Genomic DNA, 26,742 nt, shown 5'->3' with positions numbered 1-26,742 from the left:
TTAGCGATTAGTCATCACACTATTTTGCTGGATTTTTTTATTTTTTTTTTGCTTTTTCCATAAATCTACGAGTTATATTACACCACAATAATATACAGTAAGTAAAGCCTCCCAGAGTAGTGGCAAAATACAGTAGAGTATTACTGCTTTTATTTTAGGCATTTTGGACATAAAGCCTCTTGGAATAAAAACATTAATAGTGGAGACCGGTTAAGGTCTCCAATTCAAGTATTTTAAGAAAACTGGCACATTATCTTATTGGTGAATTCTGTGTAGCAGCAAGGTTTCAGGTAGTTTAAGGTTGTTAGAATAGTCTAAATATGAAGCAAAACAAAACCAGGAGTTTAGATAGTCAACTTTAACAACCATTTGCATGGTCATCATCAAAGCATTCAATTGCTGCTACTCTGATAAATTCATGATTTTAAAGCTACAGATTTATCTGATAAAAAGACAAAAAAAATCATCACCCACTAAAGTGAAAGGGTAAGAATATTTAAATGATTTTCGAAATATGCACACCTGCTGATCAAGAGTAAAATATAACACTGATTAATACTAGAGGGTGTGTGATTATGGGACACTGACAGGCCACATGAAAACACAATAGAAGTGCTCCGTATTTTTCCACAAATCATTTTTTTAATAATGTTGTCCGGGGTCATTTCAACTAACAAATGATAATCCTTTCTGCAAAAAAAAGAAAAGAACCCAAGCTTGATGTCAACTTTCTTCTGTGTAAAAAACATGATAATTGACAGCGCTGTGAGAAAGGTAATCAACAGAGATGAAATCGGTCAATAATTCTGACCTAACTGGCCCTGACCAGTGATTGGCCCGTAGTAAACTCAAAGGGACGATCTTTTTCCAATCAGGAAATAAAGCATATCTTAGAACTACCAGGTCACAGTAACAACAGCACTCTTTGGTGTGGACGTTTTTACTGTGGGAAGAACATTTAGATTTAGTCAATTTCAGGATCAGTAACTGGAGTCAATGGAAGCACAAATTAGGCTATTTAAAGCCAGACTATTTTCTACAAAGGCATATTGTCTATTTATAGAAGCTAATTTCTCCTTTGCCATTTCATACTTTTGCAGTTTTAGTCTTTACCACTCTTTTTTGGATTCAAAAATGATCCGCGTGCAACAGGAAGTGCCCACCTTGGGGACATCTAATCAGCAACAGGAGCAACCTGACCTGGAGCAGACTTCAGTAGATACCAAGGTGGCTAAAGGTATTAATCTAAAGCTGCCTTGTAGTACCCAAGGATCTGCATTCTCTAGGGAACACACAGAGACTGCTAGTAACAGTTAGTAATGCTCCATACCAATTGTGCTAATTGCTATTAAGATGTTAAAAAGATCTTAAAATGTCAACTCTGTCATCATTTTATTTTTGATTTAAATTAATGGTAAAACCTTTTTACAGCAACTACCCTCTGTCGCACTGTGTGGCATTCCCCTTTGCCTTCAATACAAATATTTAGTGATTGCTCATGGCAGCAAGGCGGACAAAATAGTTTTAACTAAAAGAGAAAGTGAATTTAGCTACAATCATTTTGGGTTAACAGCAGCTGAAAGCATTACAAAAAACAGATTCTGCAAATCCGCCACAAATCTCTGATCAATGACCAAATGTCTTTAGCCTTCACAATGTGAGAGAGAGAGATATTACAATATTGCAGTGAAAACAAGATGCAATTTGTTATTTAGTCTTGTAATAAAGTGAGAGGATCTGTGCCCAGGCAGCCAAGAGTAATCATGAAATAAAGTGAACTTGTTCATATCCAAGACGATATTTAAATATTTTGTTCAAAGTAATTAAAAATTAATTAGAAATGGTTTTATGATATTTTAGTCAGATCTGTCACCCCAACTACCTAGGGTAATGTTTTATATCGCTAAAGCATCCGCCAACTCCTGGACAGTCTGTGGTGCAACGTGACGTTGGTGGATGGAGCGAGACATGATGTCTCAGATGTGCTCAATTAGATTCAGCTCTGGGGAACGGGCGGGCCAGTCCATAGCTTCAGTGTCTTCATCTTGCAGGAACTGCTGACATACTCCAGCCACATGAGGTCTAGCATTGTCCTGAATTAAGAGGAACCCAGGGCCAACCACACCAGCATATGGTCTCACAAGGGGTCTGAGGATCTCATCTCGGTACCTAATGGCAGTCAGGCTACCTCTGGCGAGCACATGGAGGGCCGTGCCGCCCTCCAAAGAAATGCCAACCCACACCATTACTGACCCACTGCCAAACTGGTCATGCTGAAGGATGTTGCAGACAGCAGATCGCTCTCCACGGTGTCTCCAGACTCTGTCACATCTGTCACATGTGCTCAGTGTGAACCTGCTTTCATCTGTGAAGAGCACAGGGCACCAGTGGCGAATTTGCCAATCCCGGTGTTCTCTGGCAAATGCCAAGCGTCCTGCACGGTGTTGGGCTGTGAGCACAACCCCCATTTGTGGACGTCGGGCCCTCATACCATCCTCATAGAGTTCGGTTTCTAACCGTTTGTGCAGACACATGCACATTTGTGGCCTGCTGGAGGTCATTTTGCAGGGCTCTGGCAGTGCTCCTCCTGTTCCTCCTTGCACAAAGGCGGAGGTAGCGGTCTTGCTGCTGGGTTGTTGCGCTCCTACAACCTCCTCCACATCTCCTGGTGTACTGGCCTGTCTCCTGGTAGTGCCTCCAGGCTCTGGACACTACACTGACGGACACAGCAAACCTTCTTGCCACAGCTCGCATTGATGTGCCATCCTGGATGAGCTGCACTACCTGAGCCACTTGTGTGGGTTGTAGAGTCCGTCTCATGGTACCACGAGTGCGAAAGCACCACCAATATTCAAAAGTGACCAAATCATCAGCCAGAAAGCGTAGGTACTGAGAAGTGGTCTGTGGTCCCCACCTGCAGAACCACTCCTTTATTGAGTGTCTTGCTAATCGCCAAAGATTTCTCCCTGTTGTCTATTTCATTTGCACAACAGCATGTGAAATTTATTGTCAATCAGTGTTGCTTCCTAAGTGGACAGTTTGATTTCACAGAAGTTTGATTTACTTGGAGTTATATTCAGTTGTTTAAGTGTTCCCTTTATTTTTGAGCCGTATACATATATGTATATATACGTGAGAGACAGTGGGCTCTTCGTATATGTATATATATATATACGTATATATATATATACGTATATATATATATATATATATATATATATATATATATATATATATATATATATATATATATATATATATATATATATATATATATATATATATATATATATATGAACTTGTGAGAAAAAGGTTAGTTTCCCTTTCAGTGGCAACCATGAAATGTTCTGTGCTTTCCCTCACAATTTCCTTGCTGACAGAATAAAAACAAAATTACTCTAAATATTTGTGCACTTGCCTTCATTCACAACAATGTCACAAAATGATCAATGAACCTGCAAACAAATTTAGCAGCTCATTAATGTTGGTAGGGTGCTGCCGAGCTTCATCATCTATTAGAATGCTGCCCATTTCATATCAATACTTCAAAAGATTAATTTTTCGAAGAACACTGCAGATATAATAAAGTTTATAAGATTTTATTCATAACATAGTTTGCTCTTATTTTCTCAGATGAGATGCATGTATGTTTTTTTTATATCTGCAACTTTTTCTCTGTAAAGTACATATAGGTATTTACAACACATTCTTGGCATTCATGCTTCCGGTGGAAATCAGCAGCCAACACTAGCAAAAACGCGTGGATGAGCAGTCCTTTGTGGAGGTTTGCCTCTCATATTATGTATTGCATCTGGATGGTATTACTGGTGCGTGACCCTCAATAGCTGTCGGGCCCAGAAAAATGAGGGTGGCACACAAACAAACACACACACACACACACACGCGCGCGCACGCGCACACACACACACTCACACACACACACACACACATTATTCCAAGAAGCTGGAAACTGTTCCAAACAGGTCGCCCACTTTTTTCATTTGCGTTGATTTCTCATTATTTACTCTGACACTGCACTACCAGCCAATACATTATTTAGATAAATGTCAAGCAGTGTGAGATGCACCAGCAGAGGAACTGGGCCCTTAAGGATTGATGTACTGACCCTGTGACATGTCATTTAAGATGAAGTTAAGATACATTCATTTTTTATTTCTTCCCAAACATGTTGAATATATCTCAGTGTAGAATTTGAAGTAAAATCTTTGAATTATCAATTATCTTCAAGGAAAGTCATGTTTTGGGTTTGGGTTTAACCATTTTTAATATTTGTTAGAGTAAAGGGCATTTTAGAATGCTGGAGGATTCTCACTAGCAAATTAGACTTTTGATCAAAATAGATGTAACAGCAAAATAAAGCATTAAAAGGCTAAATAATCTGCACCTTTCAAATCAAGCTGCAAGTCAAAATTCTCATTCCTACTTTCAATCACCCTTAAAGCTACTAGCTGGAGGTGCATTTTCTTTCAATAGCAACCGTACATTTATAAAACCCCAAGTAGAAAATTAACTGGAATGTTCTACTTCAGGACTTCACAAATTTACAAATTAAAAAAAGTGCCAAAAAACACTTATTTCTATATTGTGTTGACACTAGATAGCAAGGATAAGGATGAACAGAAGAACAGACAAGTCTTGTGATAAGTCTGTCATGCTGAAGTTGTCTGATTTGACGTCATGTGGGCTATTAAAGTACTTTTAGAAATCTGTATTATAAATGTAAATGTAAATGGGTTGGATTTAAAGCATAATCCATACACTTTCAGTAGGGTTAAGTTCAGGGCAATTCAAGAAACCAGCTTCATTCATTTTAAAACCAGTTTCAGATTACTGTCCTGGTGGATCACCAACCTGTATTCATGTTTCAACAGCTAGCTGTCGATTTGAGGTAAAGTGGAATGATTTGGGTTTAGTCCTCCTCTTCCATTATTTGCTACACATTGTGCCCTACTCCAGTATCTCTGGCAGCACGGTCCAAGGTGGTGGCATGATGCTACCACCACCATGCTTGACAGCTGGTACTTTGTTCCTAGCCTAACCTTGTACACTCGTCGTTGTAGAAAAACATATTTGCCTTTTCGGACAATAAACCTTTCCTCCAGAAGGTATTTTAACTCTCCATCTGTCCAAATACAAACGGTACTCAAAGATAAATTTTGGAGCTGTCACCACTTTCTTGGTTGGCAACTTCTAAAAAAAAAAAAAAAAAACTTTGACACTGGTGTTTCACCAGCTTTACTTTATGATTGGCTCGGTGGCTCCTGGGATGATTCTGAACATACTTACCAAATTCCTTTTGTCTGAGGGTGCAAGTTTGGGTCAGACAGTCTAAACTTGACAGTTGTGTTCCAACATGACAATGATCCTTCAAAGTTTTTGGAGTATACTTAAAAGTTGCATCAATGGCCAGAAATTTAAAACTTAAATGAACTCTGACTTCATTTAAGTTGGTTACAAATTCTGTTAAGAGAAGCGGCCAAAAATCCAGTCAGAATTCTGCTAGATGCATGTTGATGGCTACTAAAAATGTGCAGTTCAGGATAAATTATAACAAAGAGAAACTCCGATGTCTGTTGAATTCCAACACAAGCACAAATCATTCTACATAATAAAGTAATAAGGATTAGATGATCTAACATAAACATTTTGTTTAGCTGTATTTCTCTCCTAGATGAGGACACTAAAGGAGCTACTGCAGCCATTTACTGTTTTTCTATAACATAGAAAGTACTTTTTTGTGTGTCTGCTCTGGCTTCTCAAACCCCCAGTCCACTGTATGAGCTGAACCCCATGGCAGATCGCCACTCGCACCAGATGGCCTGGTTCTGGTTCTGCTGGAGGTTTCTTCCTATTAAAGGGGAGTTTTCCTTCCCGCTGCCGCTACATGCGCGCTTAGTATGACTCAGTAAAATCGGCTGCCCATTGTGGCTACATACTCGTCAAGGAGGAGTGATTTATTGAATAATATTGACTGAATCATTGATTGAATAATAAACTTAGCTTGACTACATTGTTTGATAACTAGGATCAAACTGGAATGTATGTAATTGAATTTAAATCCCTCTTAATGATTGGATTGGATTGGATTGAATTGTCTTGAGTGGATATTTGTTGTGAATTGATGCTGTATTAATATAATTCGAATAAAATAGAAAATTAGAGAAACCAAATATTTTGGTGTGGTTTTCACTGAGGTGTATTTGACCCTAAATTTATAATTCTAACCCTGTATGGATTAGAGATAATCCACAATAAATAAATAAATAAATAAAGTAAATTCAAATTTGTGCCCTCACTGCTTGTTCTTAAAAATCACTCAAGTTGTTTGTTGTATGATCAAAAAATAAACAGTGGAAATGCATTAAAAGGCCAAATAATATTAAAATCATGTCCATGATGTATGCAAACTACTGGTCTGAACTGTTTTTGACACAAAAAACAACATTTATCAACTTGATTCAATTGCACATTTTTTCAAAGGAGACTACAAAGTATATCTGTTTAGTATCAGTAAAGAAAATGTAAACTGAAACCAAAGCCATAAAGCCAATTACAACAATTGTGTCCCTATTCTGGTCATTTTTTTCTTAATTATTTCAACCTGAGGCACATATTACCTGAAAGCGTGGTTACACATTATTACAAACCCTTAAAATCCTCACTAAGAAAACATCACACTCAAACATTGTCCAGATGGCTTGAGAAGCATTTAAATTTCTTTTAAGTGTTTTGGCTTCTTATGGTGCAATAATTTACCTTTTATTTATCTCAAACAAAGTACTTCCAATCCATGAGAATAAAGGGTTAGAACAGGTTAATAAGATTTGACTTTTACATTTTGGTTCCCTGTGTTCATTCTCACTGAAAAACCAGCTGACCTTTTATCCCACCTTAATTCAAGAAACCGTAAAGCAAGTGACTTGGCACGCGGAGCCGGATATACCGGGAGAGCTCACTTTCATTCTTGCTGCATTCCTGAAATTATTGCTTGGATTTATACAAACCCCTAAGAGTATTTTACAAACTCTGAGGTTTATAAAAGAGAGAAAATAAGGACACACACCAGTAGCCTGAGTGGAAACACAAGTACTTCCCAGAAGGAATGTATGACAAACAATGCAAACCAAAAAGTCACTCTGATATTAGTCAGCAATGTGTCACCAACTAGACACCAAAACTACAGAAGCTGCACCGTGAGCCTCTAAATTAACTTGTTTACATGACTCTAACTACTTCTCTGTAGAATTTCAGCTCGAACATTGTGGCGTGTAAGAAGAGGACGTCTGTGTTGACATATTTCCCTGATGACTAAGAAGATGTGTGAGCAGTAGATCCTCATCTGTGTTTAGCTGTTGACTCAGCCTCCACCTTGTCAGCTATACACACACACACACACACACACAACCACACACACACCAGCTTGGCAGAAAACTAGTGGCAGCCTTTCAAACGGCTCTCCACAGGTACTACGCTACAAATTGCCTTTGATTCAGCTGCTGCATCAGCTGGTTTTGACAGCTGCAAGCTGGATAATTGGTTCAACTGTGAAGAAATAAAGAATGAACAAGCCAACCACACCTTGGCCTCCTGGCCTCTTGAAGTTTGATGGTTTAGTGTTGATTACAGTGTGTAATAATGAAAGAGTGTGGAATGAGTATGGTGGGGCTTTACTAGGCTGAAGTAAAACATTGGTAAAAATAATTTCTACAGTGTATCAACTTCATGAAAGGCTACGTTAGTCCAAAGATTCTTCTCATAATTGACAAAGACCCAATGAAAATGTTTGATTTATATGCATCACAATTACCTGTCGTTGTATGCATTAACTGTTGCAAATTATGTAGATAAATATAGGTAACAAACAAACCAATGAACAAATAAATAAATACACAGCGATGGTCACATGCATTGGTGCTCTTGGTAATGATGTGTAAAACTCTTCTAAATAATTTCAGTTTTACTTCCATACTATAATCTCAGACTGAACGTTTTAGCCAACCCCAAGCTAAAATTTTAAGGTTTAAGGACTACATTCAGTGAATTAAAACAAATCAGTGAATTAAAAATGCCCATCTTAAGAAGTTTTTTTTTTTCAATCAAACAATGCAAAACTGTTTAAACTCCTCAAAATAACTAAAGCTTTTTTTGTTTACTTTACTTTTTAAGCTATCTCCTTTGCTGCAGTTGTGTAACTGCTATCTTTTGAGATTATTTCTTTATCTCCCTAACCATCCTGTTCACTATGCGTTGTGGCAAGATATGTGACCCGTCACTGCATAAAAAACGGGCCTCTGTGTTACCTCACATTTATACACCACAGGGATCTTGGGGTTCACAAAAACCTCTATAACAACCATTAAATGTCATCTATAAGCCAGCCAGTTGTTTCAGAGTGATGCCAGGAAAAAAAACGACCAAGATCAGAGAGCTCAGGGAGAGTGGTAGGGACATAAAGAAGACAATGTGGGGTGAAAAAATCATAGATTAACAATAACATCACAATGTCATGTTCTCATAAAATTGTGCCGACATGTTTCATTGTTTCACATTTCAATCGAATCAAAAGAGAAACTGAAAGACTGCTATTTGACTTCTTGGTATAGAATCACCTTTATTGTGTGATCTTCAGAAATTCTTTAATACTAGCAATCAGAAATGTTCTTGCATGTGGTCCAAAAATCTAATAAAATGGATTTAAAAAGCAATGCAATGTAAACCAAATGGTAGTTAATCAGTCCAGAAGATAGAAAAAAGGAAAGGAAAAGGAATCACAATATGAACATCAATGTTTATACAAAGTGATGATCATGATCAGGCATGGACCTAAATGAGATTCTCAATGGGGTATTTCAATTTTAAGGTATCACTGTATTTACAAAAGTATTTAAAACAAATATGTATAACATGCATTTTTTTTAATGAAAAACAGAAAAGCAACAATAAATCCTATTTCTGCTAAAATAACAAATATTTTTATATTTCTAATTAGAAAATTAATATATATGATTTTTAAATGTATACCTAAGCAAAAGTCTATAAATGTAGTTCCTTTTTAAATTTTGTAACATTTTTTAACTCCTTATTGCACATAATTAAGTTTTAATGCCCAGTATATTGAATTGCAATTGTTGCATCCCGATATCAGTCTCTGTAATATCGCAATCATAAAGATTTGCTAGGATGCAATGTGCACAGTGTGAACGGTTCATGACCCCAAAACGAGCCGCAGGCACAGATGGAAAATATTGAAAAGTCTGTCGATGCACAGTTGGAGCCAGGACAAAGATGTAAAAGTCGGATGAAATGCGACATGATCGTTCAGACTGTGGACGCTTTAAAAAACCATTGTATACATACAGATCCTTCTCAAAATATTAGCATATTTCATCCGACCAATAAAAGAAAAGTGTTTTTAATACAAAAAACATCAACCTTCAAATAATCATGTACAGTTATGCACTCAATACTTGGTCGGGAATCCTTTGGCAGAAATGATTGCTTCCATGCGGCGTGGCATGGAGGCAATCAGCCTGTGGCACTGAGGTCTTATGGAGGCCCAGGATGCTTCGATAGCGGCCTTTAGCTCATCCAGAATGTTGGATCTTGAGTCTCTCAACGTTCTCTTCACAATATCCCACAGATTCTCTATGGGGTTCAGGTCAGGAGAGTTGGCAGGCCAATTGAGCACAGTGATACCATGGTCAGTAAACCATTTACCAGTGGTTTTGGCACTCTGAGCAGGAGCCAGGTCGTGCTGAAAAATGAAATCTTCATCTCCATAAAGCTTTTCAGCAGATGGAAGCATGAAGTGCTCCAAAATCTCCTGATAGCAAGCTGCATTGACCCTGCCCTTGATAAAACACAGTGGACCAACACCAGCAGCTGACACGGCAACCAGACCATCACTGACTGTGGGTACTTGACACTGAACTTCTGGCATTTTGGCATTTCCTTCTCCCCAGTCTTCCTCCAGACTCTGGCACCTTGATTTCTGAATGACATGCAGAATTTGCTTTCATCCGAAAAAAGTACTTTGGACCACTGAGCAACAGTCTAGTGCTGCTTCTCTGTAGCCCAGGTCAGGCGCTTCTGCCGCTGTTTCTGGTTCAAAAGTGGCTTGACCTGGGGAATGCGGCACCTGTAGCCCATTTCCTGCACACGCCTGTGCACGGTGGCTCTGGATGTTTCTACTCCAGACTCAGTCCACTGCTTCCGCAGGTCCCCCAAGGTCTGGAATCGGCCCTTCTCCACAATCTTCCTCAGGGTCCGGTCACCTCTTCTCGTTGTGCAGCGTTTTCTGCCACACTTTTTCCTTCCCACAGACTTCCCACTGAGGTGCCTTGATACAGCACTCTGGGAACAGCCTATTCGTTCAGAAATTTCTTTCTGTGTCTTATCCTCTTGCTTGAGGGTGTCAATAGTGGCCTTCTGGACAGCAGTCAGGTCGGCAGTCTTACCCATGATTGGGGTTTTGAGTGATGAACCAGGCTGGGAGTTTTAAAGGCCTCAGGAATCTTTTGCAGGTGTTTAGAGTTAACTCGTTGATTCAGATGATTAGGTTCATAGCTCGTTTAGAGACCCTTTTAATGATATGCTAATTTTGTGAGATAGGAATTTGGGGTTTTCATGAGCTGTATGCCAAAATCATCCGTATTAAGACAATAAAAGACCTGAAATATTTCAGTTAGTGTGCAATGAATCTAAAATATATGAATGTTAAATTTTCATCATTACATTATTGAAAATAATGAACTTTATCACAATATGCTAATATTTTGAGAAGGACCTGTACAGTATCCGATTTTGTACCATACATGGAAGTAGCAAAATTTGGAGGTTTTTTGGAGGTAAAAAAAAGAAGAATTTAGCCATTTAGACTACCATGAAAAAGTAGGATATTGGTCCAATACAGGCAAATACATTTATTTGATTTGGTTCCCATTTGCCTTCTGTGTAAACGTTGCCTAACTGCCCTTGATGGCCACACATGATGTACATCTAGTGGGGTAGAGTCATTGTGTAATGGTAAAGAAAAAAAAGTGTCAGGAAGATGTGGGTAAATTGTAATCAATATTGTCATCACAATTCTCTTTTGTACTACTGCAATTAAATATTTCCTGATATTGGGTAGCCAAACTAAACAGCTGAATATTTTGTAAGCGAAGGAGTGTAGTAGCCTTCTTTCAGCCAGCTGAACAGCAGCCCACAGCAATATATGGGGGAGAGCCAGGGCTGCATTCATTTATGCTCAACACAGCCAAGGAAAATGTTAATCACTCTGGCACTTTCTTTGGCTTCTTTTTAAAAGCGCTTTAAACAGTGAGAAAAGTATTATGGAAAACTTTAACAGTTCAGAACATTGGTATACCTTGATGGCAGAAACCAGCCCATGCCTAGTTACAACATTTTCAAAAGGAGCCTGCGAATGTGGCAGAAAGTGGCCTGCAGAGAGGTCTGCAGCTGGACCCTCACAGATTTATCACCTCTGTCACTCCCTCAGCCTCATTGCGCCTCTCACTTTAAAACCCCACTGCTGCTGGCTGGTGAGTTGGCCCAGGCCACTTTTTCATTTTTACTACCAAGATTCAGGGCTGTGTACAAAAATGTGGGTGTTCTTTCTGCAAGGAGAGACGGGCCAGGTGACAAGAGAGAAATTTACAAAAAGCGTATTCAAGAATAGTATAGCTTTTTTCACTAACAGCCATAAAAAGCTGCAATATCCCACCACCTTGCTTGTAACTTAAAGAGATTTGGGTAGGAATGCTGATTGAGCCTTAATTATGTTTTCCCTTTAAGCACAGGACATGCAGCATCAAAGTACACAAAGCGTTTTTTAACTCTCTGTTAAAGACCTGACTGAGGGAACAATGGTTCAGCAGTAAATGGCTTTCTTCCAGCAGGATTGCTGCCACACAAAGATGCAAGGAGAGACATGGTTTCTTACAGATGAAAGCAGCATGCAGCTGATTTTGAGCGCGAGTTGCAAATTATCGTTGGCCATTGCTTAAGAAATATAGGTTAGTCTGAATGCAAATCATTCTTCCATAGACATTAATCTATCAAGCGTATTTCATTAGAAAGCATTTGCTGAGAGGTATAGTAGGTGCTCATAAATTTGTTTGGCACTCTGATTGTTCAGCAGATCACTGGGAAAATGAGTGGACAGCACCAACCACAAGAAGTGGCCTTCCCCATTATGCTATTATTTTCTTGCTAAGGGGTCTCAGGACACATGCTAACAGTGTTACAGTGGCTCGAGGTGAACTGTTTATGAACTTGCCAATCTCCAGTCCAGAGGCTCCATCCAGGGGCTTAGTGAGGGCAGCTGAGGTTTCCTCGGGCAGCAAATTACAGTAAAGAAGCCAAGACACAGTGATTATAACTAATAAAGAAGGCCATTATAAAGCAACCAGAGGTTTTAAGAAGATATATGCATAGGCCAAAATCAATAACCTGAAACAGCCCTTATGCATAACTTCAATGTTTGTAAGCTTAATTCTTTAAACTGCACTATTTTTATTTAAAGCTGTCCTGTGGTTATCTGCATTATGACTACGTACCATAATAGCATAACTCCATTGCATTTCTATATCATAAGAAAAAAGCTGCCTTAGGTTAGAAACACTCCCTTCCAACGCACCAGAGATTGTTGCATACCTAATTTATCAACTAAGTAAAGCTGCCCCAGATTTTTTGGACATGTGAAATAAGTTTTGCACACTGGGGCACCATATATACTGCACATTTCCAGTGTTACTCAAATGTTGAAACAATAACCTGACAACAACACTTATGGTGAGGCAATTGTAAAGTATATGAGCAACACAAAATGAAACAGTCATGGCAAAAGTAACATATCCTGTCCTGACTCAGTAAAACATTAGAAATATTACACTCTTCATCCAATTACAATGCATAAGTAACACACATACGCATCACACATGGCAGGACTTAATTTTTTTATTTCTTTATGTGTAGGATCATTAAAAAAATTTTTAGAAAATAGACAATATACAATAAACAACATCAAATACCACCAATAATGAACTCAAGCTCCACTAAAAGCACAATCTTGTAAAGTCAATTGATAACTAAATATTTCAATAATTTGTGTCTCATTAGCGACATCCAACCATAACCAATCAACCTTTCTTTGGTTGTTTTTAAATATAACTGATGGCTGCATTGATCTGGTACAACAGGAGCATTTAGTCAATCAGAAACTGGACACATCCCTATTGACGTTCTCATGCTTCATTCAGACATGCCTGTACAATTGATAGATACAGGGGTTGGACAATGAAACTGAAACACCTGGTTTTAGACCACAATAATTTATTAGTATGGTGTAGGGCCTCCTTTTGCGGCCAATACAGCGTCAATTCATCTTGGGAATGACATATACAAGTCCTGCACAGTGGTCAGAGGGATATTAAGCCATTTGTCTTGCAGGATGGTGGACAGGTCACTACGTGATACTGGTGGAGGAAAATGTTTCCTGACTCGCTCCTCCAAAACACTCCAAAGTGGCTCAATAATATTTAGATCTGTTGACTCTTCAGGCCATGGGAGATGTTCAACTTCACTTGCATGTTCATCAAACCAATCTTTCACCAGTCTTGCTGTGTGTATTGGTGCATTGTCATCCTGATACACGGCACCGCCTTCAGGATACAATGTTTGAACCATTGGATGCACATGGTCCTCAAGAATGGTTTGGTAGTCCTTGGCCCATCTAGCACAAGTATTGGGCCAAGGGAATGCCATGATATGGCAGCCCAAACCATCACTGATCCACCCCCATGCTTCACTCTGGGCATGCAACAGTTTGGGTGGTACGCTTCTTTGGGGCTTCTCCACACCGTAACTCTCCCGGATGTGGGGAAAACCGTAAAGGTGGACTCATCAGAGAACAATACATGTTTCACATTGTCTACAGCCCAAGATTTGCGCTCCTTACACCATTGAAACCGACGTTTGGCATTGGCATGAGTGACCAAAGGTTTGGCTATAGCAGCCCGGCTGTGTATATTGACCCTGTGGAGCTCCTGAAGGACAGTTCTGGTGGAAATAAGAGAGTTGAGGTGCACATTTAATTCTGCCGTGATTTGGGCAGCCATGGTTTTATGTTTTTTGTATACAATCCGGGTTGGCACCCGAACATCCCTTTCAGACAGCTTCCTCTTGCATCCACAGTTAATCCTGTTGGATGTAGTTCGTCCTTCTTGGTGGTATGCTGACATTCCCCTGGATACCGTGGCTCTTGATACATCACAAAGACTTGCTGTCTTGGTCACAGATGCGCCAGTAAGACGTGCACCAACAATTTGTCTTCTTTTGAACTCTGGTATGTCACCCATAATGTTGTGTGCATTTAAATATTTTGAGCAAAACTGTGGTCTTACCCTGCTAATTGAACCTTCACACTCTGCTCTTACTGGTGCAATGTGCAATCAATGAAGACTGGCTACCAGGCTGGTCCAATTTAGCCATGAAACCTCCCACACTAAAATGACAGGTGTTTCAGTTTCATTGTCCAACCCTTGTAATTCCACAGTGCATGATATGTGTTATTTAGAAGGACAGGGAACTACAATGAGTTAGGGGACCTGGCCCAATGAAACTTTTATATTGCTAAAACAACTTATGAAGGCATTCAAACTGCAATGTCTGTAAAGAATGGCAGCAGCAGAAGAAAGCAACTGAAAACACAATTTTACTGCACACTCAGGATCAACTGCATCATAGTTGCGATATCGAGGGAAATACAATTTCATTTCAACTGAGGACACTGTAGGCAGGTCATCACTGCTTTTACTATATTCAATAGGAATATAAAATATACGATAAAAATTCTTATCCAAACAGATAAGCTAAGAAACTTCACTGGATTATAAGAGCTGTGGATGAGAGCAGTTGAAATTATTGAGATCTGCAGCTGTGAATTAATTAAACACTATTTTTCTTTTTATGCATTTGCTTAAATTCATACAAGCATGAGAAGATGGTGCAAATATTGGTGTAACAGTGGAGGAAGGTTTGGACAGCACAGTTGTTAATTTGTGAACACAAAAACGTGAGCAGCTAAACACACAGAGCAATAGGCAACAAAAATAATTTGAAAAACCTAAGTTACTTTGAAGAACATTAAAGCAACACTATATATCCACTTCAGAACCATGCATAATTTCGTGGAGAAATTAAATTAAAAAAATTAAAAAGTACAATTTAAACAGCTTATTCTTGTTGTTGCCTGTGATATCCAAGGAAACATTTACTAAGAAGCTTCCAACTTTCCCTGAACCTGAGTGAACAATACAGCAGAGAAGAAGCTTGCTGTAATAAATGCTCTAATTGTTAAATACCAGATTTTTAAAATGACAGAACATCTTCAGAAAGACAATTCAGCCCAACAGTTTTCTCTACAATCTTATTTCCAAATTATTTACGAAGTAGACATGGAATGGTTATCTGGATAAATATACACCGAGGTTTTAAAAAGTGGCATTTTCAAAATCCCACAAGTTTTCAAACTGAGCCTGCACTTTAAAACAATTTTAATGGGATACAAGAGAAAGGAGAATAAACTGTTTTATCCAGCTGTATGAAGCATAGAGTAGTGTTACACTGTCCTCTCCCCACCGGTTGCTGCGTGCTGACAATCCAATGGCTGAAAAAAAAAAAAATGGTACTACACTTTTCTCGCTTCCAAGAAAAAACATACTTTGCTATTTCCAGAAGCAAAACCCACAACAAGTCGTGGTGAGGAAACTAAGTTAAGACACACATAACTATCATTAGGGTAATGCTGTTTTAACACTGCATTTATGGGCTGCATGTCCAACAATAGGTTGACCACCTGAGCAGATAGCCTGACTAATTAGTCTTCTAGTTATCCGCTTGTTTTTCTTTTCTGACAAAAAACTCTTGAAAACCGGTATTAATTTGAACTTTTGCTTAAAAATAAATAAATCCTATAGATATCATGATAATATTCAATGTATTGTTTTTGCTACATTAGGAATAATTGTTGCTTTTCCATTTTTAACAAAAGTAATTGTTCCTGTTACACTCCTGTTATAAATTTGAAAGAAAGTTATTGTAAAAAAGAAAAAAATAACGTTCAGTTTGCAAAAAAATACAAACGCAAAATCATGCAAAAATAACTTTTAAAACTCCGGGGATCTCTAAAATTTTCCACTTTCACAAATACAAATATCTTGGCTTTTTTTTTATTCTTACAAATTAAATTTGTGAAAAACTGTCCAACTTTTGCTCAAATGATGTTGCAGAGAACAGTAAAGACATTTAAAATCAAAAATCAGTATCTGCATAATTACCCAGCTGCTTCAACTCACCAAGAACATAAAAACTCCAGGGCTTTGGCATCAAAGCAATTGCGATTTTAATGGCACCTAGAAATATGCAACTTTACTGTAAGTACTGCCGGTCCTCACAAACTTGTAGAAATGGAAGCGTGGAGGGAGATGTCTTTTCACACGACAGGGTTGAGATGAATCGACCTGTCAAGAGCTTTGATGCTCATTCGTCGGCGCTAAAACACTCATTAGTGCGTTAAAACAGAGCGGATGTTGGAGTTTATAAAGACTTCTCACGTCATTCATTAATAATTGATCATTTAAGACTAATTTTGCTTCTTTGCTCACTCAGACTGATAAGAAATTTAAATGACTACTTAAATAAAAACACAGCTTTAGAGATGACACCCTTTTGATTCCTGATTATCTTTTATTCTGTCAGCAAACAACGAGTATGCCTCTCTCTGTGCAAAACAAGATAAGCTGCCAAACCAGGCATTAAAGAGCTTCTAGTTTGAAGATCTGCATTCAAATACTGCTTTTCTAGAAACATAAAATGACATGTCAGCTGAAATCCATCCCCATCTGAAGAAGCTATCTCTCCAGGGATCACGTCAGCATCCCAAATATTGTTTACACTCGGTTGGCTATCTGGGCCTGGGACAAAGTTTGAATGCTAAATATGGGCAGGCAGATGCACCCAGCAGTTTGGAGATAAGAAATGAAAGTGAATGCAGGCACTATACCCCCACAAGCCCCAGAGAGACAGGTTCACATCATGAGTGATGCACTCTGATTAAACCAGCAGCAACCTTTCATCAGAACCCCTGTCAGAAGTGACTTAATACTGGATTTTTATGGGAAAAGGGAGACACACAAACCTATAGATAAGTTTGGAAATAATCAGCACTGATAAAAAGAAAACTAGATGCTCAGCATAACCCCTGCTGAATCAAGAAATGGAAATAGAGAAGACATGGTTATTATATATTATTGCTAACTATTCCAAACATGCTGCAACTCCTTTTTAAAACATACTGGGTGACAATCCCCCAGGGCGGTTTGTGCAGTTTATAATCAGATGAAACCTGTGCACACCCTTAGAACTGGACTGACCATATTACACAGGAGCTTGTTCTGCACAAGTCACAGATAAATCTGTTGACTTGGCAACACTAGCTGCACGATCTGTGGCACATCACATTTATGGCTCTCTGTCCTTTGTTTCTAAAAAAGGGTCAAGGAAAGAAATACAGACACAACATGAGGGGAAAAGCTTTCTATTTTAGGCCACCCAAGATAGCAAATACATTAATGGAGCTCTCTGTTGAAGAAATATTCACTCACATGTTTGGCGGTGCAACGTGTGTTTTCTTTCCCCCTTCCTTTATAATTTTCCTAACATGAAAAGGCTCTTTGAAACATCTTAGTGCAGAAATTACTTGGAGATAAAAGCACATTTCACCTCTTTCTGCATAAACTTTGAACAAACAGGATACACCGTTTTTCCAGTAGATATCTAAAAAGCAAAAGCAGAAAAATGTAGATAAAAGCTTCATATTGTTATACAGTGCTTTGAAAAAGCATTTTCTCCCTTACAGATTTCTTCTTTCTTTGCTTTTATTTGCCACATTTCAGATTCTCAAACACATTTTATTATAAGACTACAAGATGCAGTTTTCAAATTATAATTTTGTTTATGAAAAGGGAAAAATCTATTCAAAACAACCAGTTTTTCTGAGGGTGATTATTTTTTCCACATAGAGCCAGATTGGTTTGGTTAACTATTTTCCCTTAATAAATACAAACCTTACTTGAAAAACCCTTTTTGTATTAACTCAAATTATCTTTGGTGTTAAATTTTCTTTGATGGTCTGAGAAAAAAGCTAGGAAAACAAAACCTAAGGAACTCTTTAAGAAGGGAAATACTTTTCACAACACCGCATCTTGTAAATAAACGGTGGTAAATCTCATCCTGGTGGTAAAACAGAACAGAGTATTAAATACAAAATATACAAGTAGAGAACTGTCCACCAAGGCTTTGAGCCTTTGCATTTCTGTGACAACTCCATTACTTTTCTACTTTTTCTATGTGCATGTGAAAAAAGATTTTGCCAAACTGGATGGATTCTTTCCCATTTACAGCAAGAAATAGAGTCTGTAGTTAGTAGATTGGAAATTTGGAGGTGAAATGAAGTTTTTTAACTCAGCTACCCCAAGTGCATGTGTTGTCTAGGGCCATTAGTTTTTCCACTTCATTACAAGTTCACTTTAAAATGCTGTTTCAGCAGGTTCAGGCATTAAAGAACCAGAGTGTAGTGTGTGCTGATATCTACAAACACATCTGCAAACTCCAAAACACCTCATATGGATGATAATACAATACTGGCTGTAAAACATAGATTAGGCACTGCTTTAATGTTCTAAGGCAAGAAAGCAAAGATTCTTATTTTTATACAATTTGGGTAAATTATACCAAAATAACTAAAGTGTATATTACATACACAGCCTATCAGCCAATGGTACTCATAATATTATATAGTACAGCTTTGAGTTTCTTATATCAAGTCAGTGCCATGCGATCTGCCAACAACACGAAAGTAGCTTCTAATGCAAACAGACTATGACAAGTAAACTACTGTCATAATGTTTCATATCTCATCAGATATGTTGGCAAAATTAAAAAAATGTCTAAATGTGAAGAAATTAAATGGCTTTTATGAAATGCCAAAGTCTTGTCACATATATAAAGTATGTAAAGCATTTATTATGTGCCAAGTTACATATATTGCAGACGCTTTGGAAGAAGGGATGCGGTAAATCTTGCTACTGCATAAGGGCATATTAACTTTATCTTTACTGTTTCGTAGCCTTTTGATTTATTTCCACAGTGATATCCAGCACACATATCTACACCTTCATTAGTTAAGCAAGCATTGTGGAACCAGACGAGGTGTAATACTAAACTCAGCAGGTTCGATATAAAGTGTTATGCAGAACATCTGTCAGACATCTCTCATTCTAAACGAGCAAACACATTGTTCTGCTTATGGCAAGAATTTATGTGCTTGACGTGACGCACAGATCTGAGCCAGTCCCATTGCTACATCACACCCTTGACATAAATCAGCTGACACAGGGCAGCTGATAAATCATCTGTATCATGTAGTATGAAATTACGTAACATTGTTTTCATGCCCTTGCTACGAAATTTGCGTAGCATCAACAAAACGTTTGGAGCAGGAATACAAGTTGTAATGCACCTGCACCAAAACTATACGGAGCTCGCATTACATATGTGATGCTTATAAAGGTGATGCCTTTATGTCAATTAAATAATAACACATTTCTTCATACACCATAGATGGCAGGTATTAGAAGTGTAATAGGGTATAAGTATAAAGAAAAGTCTTCTAAAAACACACAAACAAATTTCTTGGCCTTTCAGATTTTTCTGGATGAACATACATCCCCATCTAGCTCTGGGGAACTACACTATTCTGATGCTTATTCAACAAGGTGAATGATGGACTAACAGCTCCAACACTTCACTGTTTGTACAGATTAAACCCAGAAAATAACAAATTTACTGAGATTCAGGTTGACTACTAAAGATATTTTGGCAATTATTAAGAAATTAAGCCTTTCTCTCAACCCAAATTTTCAAAGGTGGATGATGTAGTTAGTTCATTCATTCATCTTTTATACAGCTTCTTCCATAGTGGGTCATGGGGGAGCTGGTGCCTATCTCCAGCAGTCTACGGGTAAGAGTCAGGGTACACCGGGGACAGGTACCCATTCTATCACAGGGCAACACAGACACATACAAGACAAACAACCATGCATACACCCATTCACACCTAAGGGCAATTTAGAGAGACCAATTAAACTAAAAGTCATGTGTTTGCACTGTGGGAGGAAGTCGGAGTACCCGGTGAGAACCCAAGCATGCACGGGGAGAACATGCATACTCCATGCAAATAGACCCCCGGCTGGGAGTCAATCCCAGGACCTTCTTGCTGCAAGGCAACTGTTCTGATTTAGTTGGTTAATGTACAATACAGGTCCTTCTCAAAATATTAGCATATTGTGATAAAGTTAATTATTTTCCATAATGTCATGATGAAAATTTAACATTCATATATTTTAGATTCATTGCACACTAACTGAAATATTTCAGGTCTTTTATTGTCTTAATACGGATGATTTTGGCATACAGCTCATGAAAACCCAAAATTCCTATCTCACAAAATTAGCATATCATTAAAAGGGTCTCTAAACGAGCTATGAACCTAATCATCTGAATCAACGAGTTAACTCTAAACACCTGCAAAAGATTCCTGAGGCCTTTAAAACTCCCAGCCTGGTTCATCACTCAAAACCCCAATCATGGGTAAGACTGCCGACCTGACTGCTGTCCAGAAGGCCACTATTGACACCCTCAAGCAAGAGGGTAAGACACAGAAAGAAATTTCTTAACGAATAGGCTGTTCCCAGAGTGCTGTATCAAGGCACCTCAGTGGGAAGTCAGTGGGAAGGAAAAAGTGTGGCAGAAAACGCTGCACAACGAGAAGAGGTGACCGGACCCTGAGGAAGATTGTGGAGAAGGGCCGATTCCAGACCTTGGGGGACCTGCGGAAGCAGTGGACTGAGTCTGGAGTAGAAACATCCAGAGCCACCGTGCACAGGCGTGTGCAGGAAATGGGCTACAGGTGCCGCATTCCCCAGACCTGGGCTACAGAGAAGCAGCACTGGACTGTTGCTCAGTGGTCCAAAGTCCTTTTTTCGGATGAAAGCAAATTCTGCATGTCATTCGGAAATCAAGGTGCCAGAGTCTGGAGGAAGACTGGGGAGAAGGAAATGTCAAAATGCCAGAAGTCCAGTGTCAAGTACCCACAGTCAGTGATGGTCTGGGGTGCCGTGTCAGCTGCTGGTGTTGGTCCACTGTGTTTTATTAAGGGCAGGGTCAATGCAGCTAGCTATCAGGAGATTTTGGAGCACTTCATGCTTCCATCTGCTGAAAAGCTTTATGGGGATGAAGATTTCATTTTTCAGCACGACCTGGCACCTGCTCACAGTGCCAAAACCACTGGTAAATGGTTTACTGACCATGGTATCACTGTGCTCAATTGGCCTGCCAACTCTCCTGACCTGAACCCCATAGAGAATCTGTGGGATATTGTGAAGAGAACGTTGAGAGACTCAAGACCCAACACTCTGGATGAGCTAAAGGCCGCTATCGAAGCATCTTGGGCCTCCATAAGACCTCAGCAGTGCCACAGGCTGATTGCCTCCATGCTACGCCACATTGAAGCAGTCATTTCTGCAAAAGGATTCCCGACCAAGTATTGAGTGCATAACTGTACATGATTATTTGAAGGTTGATGTTTTTTGTATTAAAAACACTTTTCTTTTATTGGTCGGATGAAATATGCTAATTTTGTGAGATAGGAATTTTGGGTTTTCATGAGCTGTATGCCAAAATCATCCGTATTAAGACAATAAAAGACCTGAAATATTTCAGTTAGTGTGCAATGAATCTAAAATAGATGAATGTTAAATTTTCATCATTACATTATGGAAAATAATGAACTTTATCACAATATGCTAATATTTTGAGAAGGACCTGTATTCTTCTTTATATTGATGCAAGACAGCAAAAAAAAAATAATGTCATTGTGTTGTTCCAGTAGACGTTACCTTCACACACAACTGATTCAGGTAAAGGCAATTTATGTAACTGAAAGAAAACCAACTTGATTCTCTATTCAGGTTCCAGTCAGTCACAAAGATGACAGCTACCACAGTAGGGAAGGAAAGGGATACTCGTTGCATTACAAACAAAGCTCTGTCTACACTCTTGGCATAGAGTTAAAAAAATACCTCATTGTGTCATGTCGCTAGAAGCCGGATATGCTTTGTCTTCACTAACCTGCATGGCATTCATTTAGAGGAAATAAAGGCAAAGCCAAGGTCTGAAGTGTGTCTGTTTAAACATCTGCTGTTTGAAGATAGTGTTGATATTCAGACCTGTGATCTTTCATTTGCACTGGAGTGTTTATACAGTTGGTAATGTGGCCAAAATATGTGTCAACGTTTACACACGAAGCCATTTTGGCTTGAAACAAAAAAAAGGAAGGCAGTCGATGCCTGAGAAAGAATTCGAGGGCACATGTAACCATAAAAAAATGGACATAAATAATAAATGTCACATATGCCATTCCTTTATTGGTCAGGATTCGTTTTCACTTTACAAAAACAAGATTTGGGCAGTAAAAGAGATGTGGAAAGATGCATGGAGCTACGATTAATGGTATTTTCAAGGTTTCCTGATAAAACACAGAACTTGTACAGTTGTATGCATTTTGGCAATCCTGATGTTGCTCTGTAGTCACTTTGAAAGTAAGCAGAGAAAGACAGATAAGGAAAAGACTTCCAGCATGCAAGTTCCTGGGAAACCCTGAAGGTAAACAAATAACTAAAATATCTTGGTTTCTATTGCTGTTCACTGGTGCCTAAACAGTTTTAGTTTGAAGAAGAGACTACAGTAATTTCACTGTCTTGCAAAAGTATTATACACCTTGAATCTGTACATATAAACCAAGACAAAAGTGGCATAACTGTAAAGTGGAAGAAAAAAGACAGATGATTTTATTTTTTTTATCTCTAATAAAAACCTAAAAAGTGTGGAGTGCATTTATATTTAGTCCCCTTTAGTCTGATACCCCTAAATAAAATCCACTGCATCCAAATGACCTAAGAAGTCATTTAATTAGTAAATAGAATCCAACTGTGTAATTTAATTCCAGCATTAATACAGATGTTCAGTGAAAGCCTCAGAGGTTTGTCAGAGAACATGAGTGAACAAACAGCATCATGTAGACCAAACACAGTAGACAGAACAGGGATAAAATTGTAGAGAAGTTTCAAGCAGGATTAGATAAACAAAATCCCAAACTTTAAACCTCTATTGGAGTACAATTCAATCCACGATGCACATCTGCAAACCTACCAACATATGACCATCCACCTAAGCAGACAGTTGGAGCAAGAGGAGGATTATTAAGATAAGAACTCAAGGGCAATGGTAACTTCGGAGGAGCTACAGAGATCTACAACTCAGGTGGGAGAATCAATTGACATGGTAACTGTCAGAATCAGAATCAGCTTTATTGCCAAGTTCATATATACAAGCAAGTAATTTGAATCCAGTACACTTAGCTCTCTGGGTTTTAAATATATATCAGTCATGCACTTCCCAAAACAGGCCCTTATGGAAAGATGTCAAGAAGAGTGTCCAGTTTTTGAGATGCTTGCATGTGCTCTCCATACATTCTAACTGAGCTTGAACTATTGTTCAAATGAAGAACTATTGTTCAAAAGAAGAACTAGAAAAAAATGCAGTCACCAGATGTGCAAAGCTGGTAGAGGTAGATCTGTATTTGCACCTGAAGGAGTTTCTACAAAGTACAGACACGGAGAACTGAATACAAATGCATGTTACACTTTTCAGATTTTTATTTGGAAAATATTTCCCTTCTTCTACACAATTATACACTACTTTGTGTTGGTTTATTACATTCAACTCCAAAGAGGTGCGTGGTACTACTTTGATAAAATATAAAGGATTCAAGAGGTATGAATACTTTTGAAAGGCACAGTGAGTAGATGTTTTAAATTATAAAGTTTCATATCTGTGGATCCATCTCTGCTTAAGGCCATTGTGTCTTTTTAAATGACTTTCTATAACTAACATTTTAAATGATTCATCCTCCCTAAACTGAACAGCTGTTACATTTCCATCAGGGGTTGCTGAGGTAACCAAATCTTGAAGTAATGTTAGCAGCATGCCTACCAAAAGTCAACTCAACAGCTACTGAGAACGTACAGCCTCAGAAATGGCAACACACAGTTTGTGGAGAAACCCCACAGAACGCTCCTTCATGATGCCCAAGCAAGATTTACTGATGGAAGTATGCTAAAGGTCAGTGGCCTAATCTCATGAGTCGGGTTTTATCAACCAGCAAAGACACAGCCCCTGAGTCAACAATATAGATTTGCTGCCACTGATCCCCATGACATGGACATGTCCCCGGAGACAAAGGTCAGGCACAATCACATGATCCTGCAGCCTGTCAGAAGCGCAGTCAAATGTCTGCATGCCGAGGCATTTTGGGGATCCTGCTAACCGAGGGTGAACTTTAACTGGAGAGGGTAATCCTGACGTTGCCTGACTATAAAGGTCTTTTGTAGAAACTACAACCAGATGCTCTGTGAGGTTACCCTGTCTGCTCTGCTCTTCCTGGAGCTTAACCCACCGCCTTGCCTGAAGAGTAACTGCATAATGGATCTCTGTCTTGTTTTTTTTTACAACATTTCACAGAAACTAACATGTTTATCCAGAACATTTAAAGGCACTATCCAGTGGTGTATTTTCTTCAACAAACAAATGTACCATGACAATAGAAACTCAGTTATGTAATGAACTAGGGATTTCCACTGACGTTTTTCACTAGATACAAGTACTCAAAAAGCCCTCAAAGAAAAATTCTGCTTTGTGTGCAGTTGGGTTGATGACATCACAAGAGGCACAATAATTATATTGATCTGCTGATATTAGTAAACACAAAGGCAAACAAGCAACTTTTGGTTAGTTTAGCCATAGATTCTGAAGCCCTGGAGTTGCAAGGGATTCAACCTGACTTATTTAAGCCTGAGTTTGACTCTGATAACCCCCAAGACGATGAAGTTAGCGTCTGCCTCAAAGCTTCTCACTGGTGCCACACCAAAAGGCCATTTAAGGAGTCCATTTGAGCATATCTCATTCAAAATCTGAAATACAGTGATCAAATCTAAACTGGATAATTCTTGGCTGAACAAGAAAACTATAAAATAAAGCATTTCAATGCTTTTTGGACAATTACATCTAGCTTTTCCAGACTGCTCTGCTCATGTTCAAACCTCTTCCATGTGTTTCATTGTTGCTAAATCTTCCTGAAATCCACGTGTTCGCAAATGTTGCTCAAATATTTTGGCAGCAGCCAAACCAAATTTCGGTAAAGGCTTTTAAAGTAGGAATGTAATTAAAAACACACAAATAAAGACGAAAAAAGGACACTTTATGTGAGGTCATCAGAGCCATGTTTACCAGGGAAGCCTCTTTGGGAGGAGGGCAGATTTTACCTTGGATAAATGATCACTTACAACAAAATCGCAAAACAAATAAAAAATTTGATCATGTGCTTGGAGAGAAGTGAGTGTTTACAGAAAGGTATGACTAGTAACTTCAATACCAGAAATTATTCGATATTACAAAGATAAAGGGGGAAATATTTGAATAAACAATAAAAGAAATAAAAAAAAGTCGCGGACCACGTCTGTGTAATTAACTTCCCATCTTAATGTCTGTTTATCTGCTGTTATATGTCGGTCAGTCAAAATGAGGCTCTGTATTTTGAAAATGTGTGTGGTGTTGCTGTTATGCTCATCCTAACACACAGGGGTGGTTTGTGGTTGCTATGGCCAGGGTTTCTCACACGCATTTCCACGGCTCTTTATAATCCAACTACAGCGATTTTCTGCTTTTCAGTGTAATTTCATCGACCCATTTTTAAGCAGGGGACACCATCAAACCCAAAAATGAACTGCTGATCACAGCCTGGCAGCCTCTAATTGGGGATATCTCCCAACTTTGATGAGTAGGCTGATAAGTAGAGGGTATTTAACTTTGATAAAGGGATGATTAGATGGAAAATCTTACTTGTCCTGCGTAACATGCTCCTTGATTGCTCCCAGTGTGACCAGGCTGCTGGTGCCCTGCAGCAGCCTGCAGGTTGCCAGGTGCCGCTGGTACTGCTCCTTCAGGCAGGCGTTCTCGGCGCACAAGTCAGACACTTGCTGCTCCAGCTCCTCTATCCTCCCTCTCTGCTTCTCCAGCAGCTCCTGTTGGGTCTCGATGATCTTGTTAAGCTCCTTCAGATATTCCGCAGCCCTGGTAGGGTTCTCGGTCGGACAATCCATGCCGTCCCTTGACTCTTTTCTGTTTCTTTTCGCCGAGCTCTCTCCCCAAAGTAGCGGTGGGGGGAGGCAGCTGTTTGGTCCTGGCTGGGTTTAGGCGCAACAATTCGGCGGGTCGAGTCTTTTACGCCTCGTCATTATTATTATTATTATTATTATTATTATTATTATTATTGTGAGTCTCTCAGTTTAAAAGAAAAAAACGCAGAAATGCTCCTAGAACACGCGTGTCCTAGCCGTCACGAAGCTACACGCGTGTAAAAGCTGGGAACGGCGTTAACATATGAGAGAAGCAGACTTCATGTTGAGGAGCACAGCTGACTGCTCGCTCACATACGCCTGACTGTCCCCCCTGTTGGCAGCGCGCGGAGACATTTCTCCGCTC

The 26,742-nt window shown here is 38.9% G+C and overlaps 1 protein-coding gene across 6 annotated transcripts in view; it reads right to left on the bottom strand.

Annotated features, from left to right (window-relative positions):
- Positions 1–26,742, bottom strand: part of LOC124868191 (IQ motif and SEC7 domain-containing protein 1-like) — a 147,866-nt gene extending 121,124 nt beyond the window's left edge. For 2 of the 6 annotated variants that reach the window (XR_007038275.1, XM_047365176.1), the window contains exon 1: positions 26,101–26,742. Coding sequence is in view for 5 of the 6 variants with exons in the window: in XM_047365176.1 (XP_047221132.1) it covers positions 26,101–26,360 (260 nt within the window). In the remaining variant the exon portion in view is untranslated. The remainder of the gene's footprint in view (positions 1–26,100) is intronic. The other 4 variants (XM_047365125.1, XM_047365114.1, XM_047365184.1 and 1 more) reach the window with 3 other exon arrangements.

Source organism: Girardinichthys multiradiatus, chromosome 1, assembly GCF_021462225.1.
Source record: "Girardinichthys multiradiatus isolate DD_20200921_A chromosome 1, DD_fGirMul_XY1, whole genome shotgun sequence".
In the NCBI taxonomy this organism is placed as follows: Eukaryota; Metazoa; Chordata; class Actinopteri; order Cyprinodontiformes; family Goodeidae; genus Girardinichthys; species Girardinichthys multiradiatus.
This window is presented reverse-complemented; position numbering and strand designations above follow the sequence as displayed.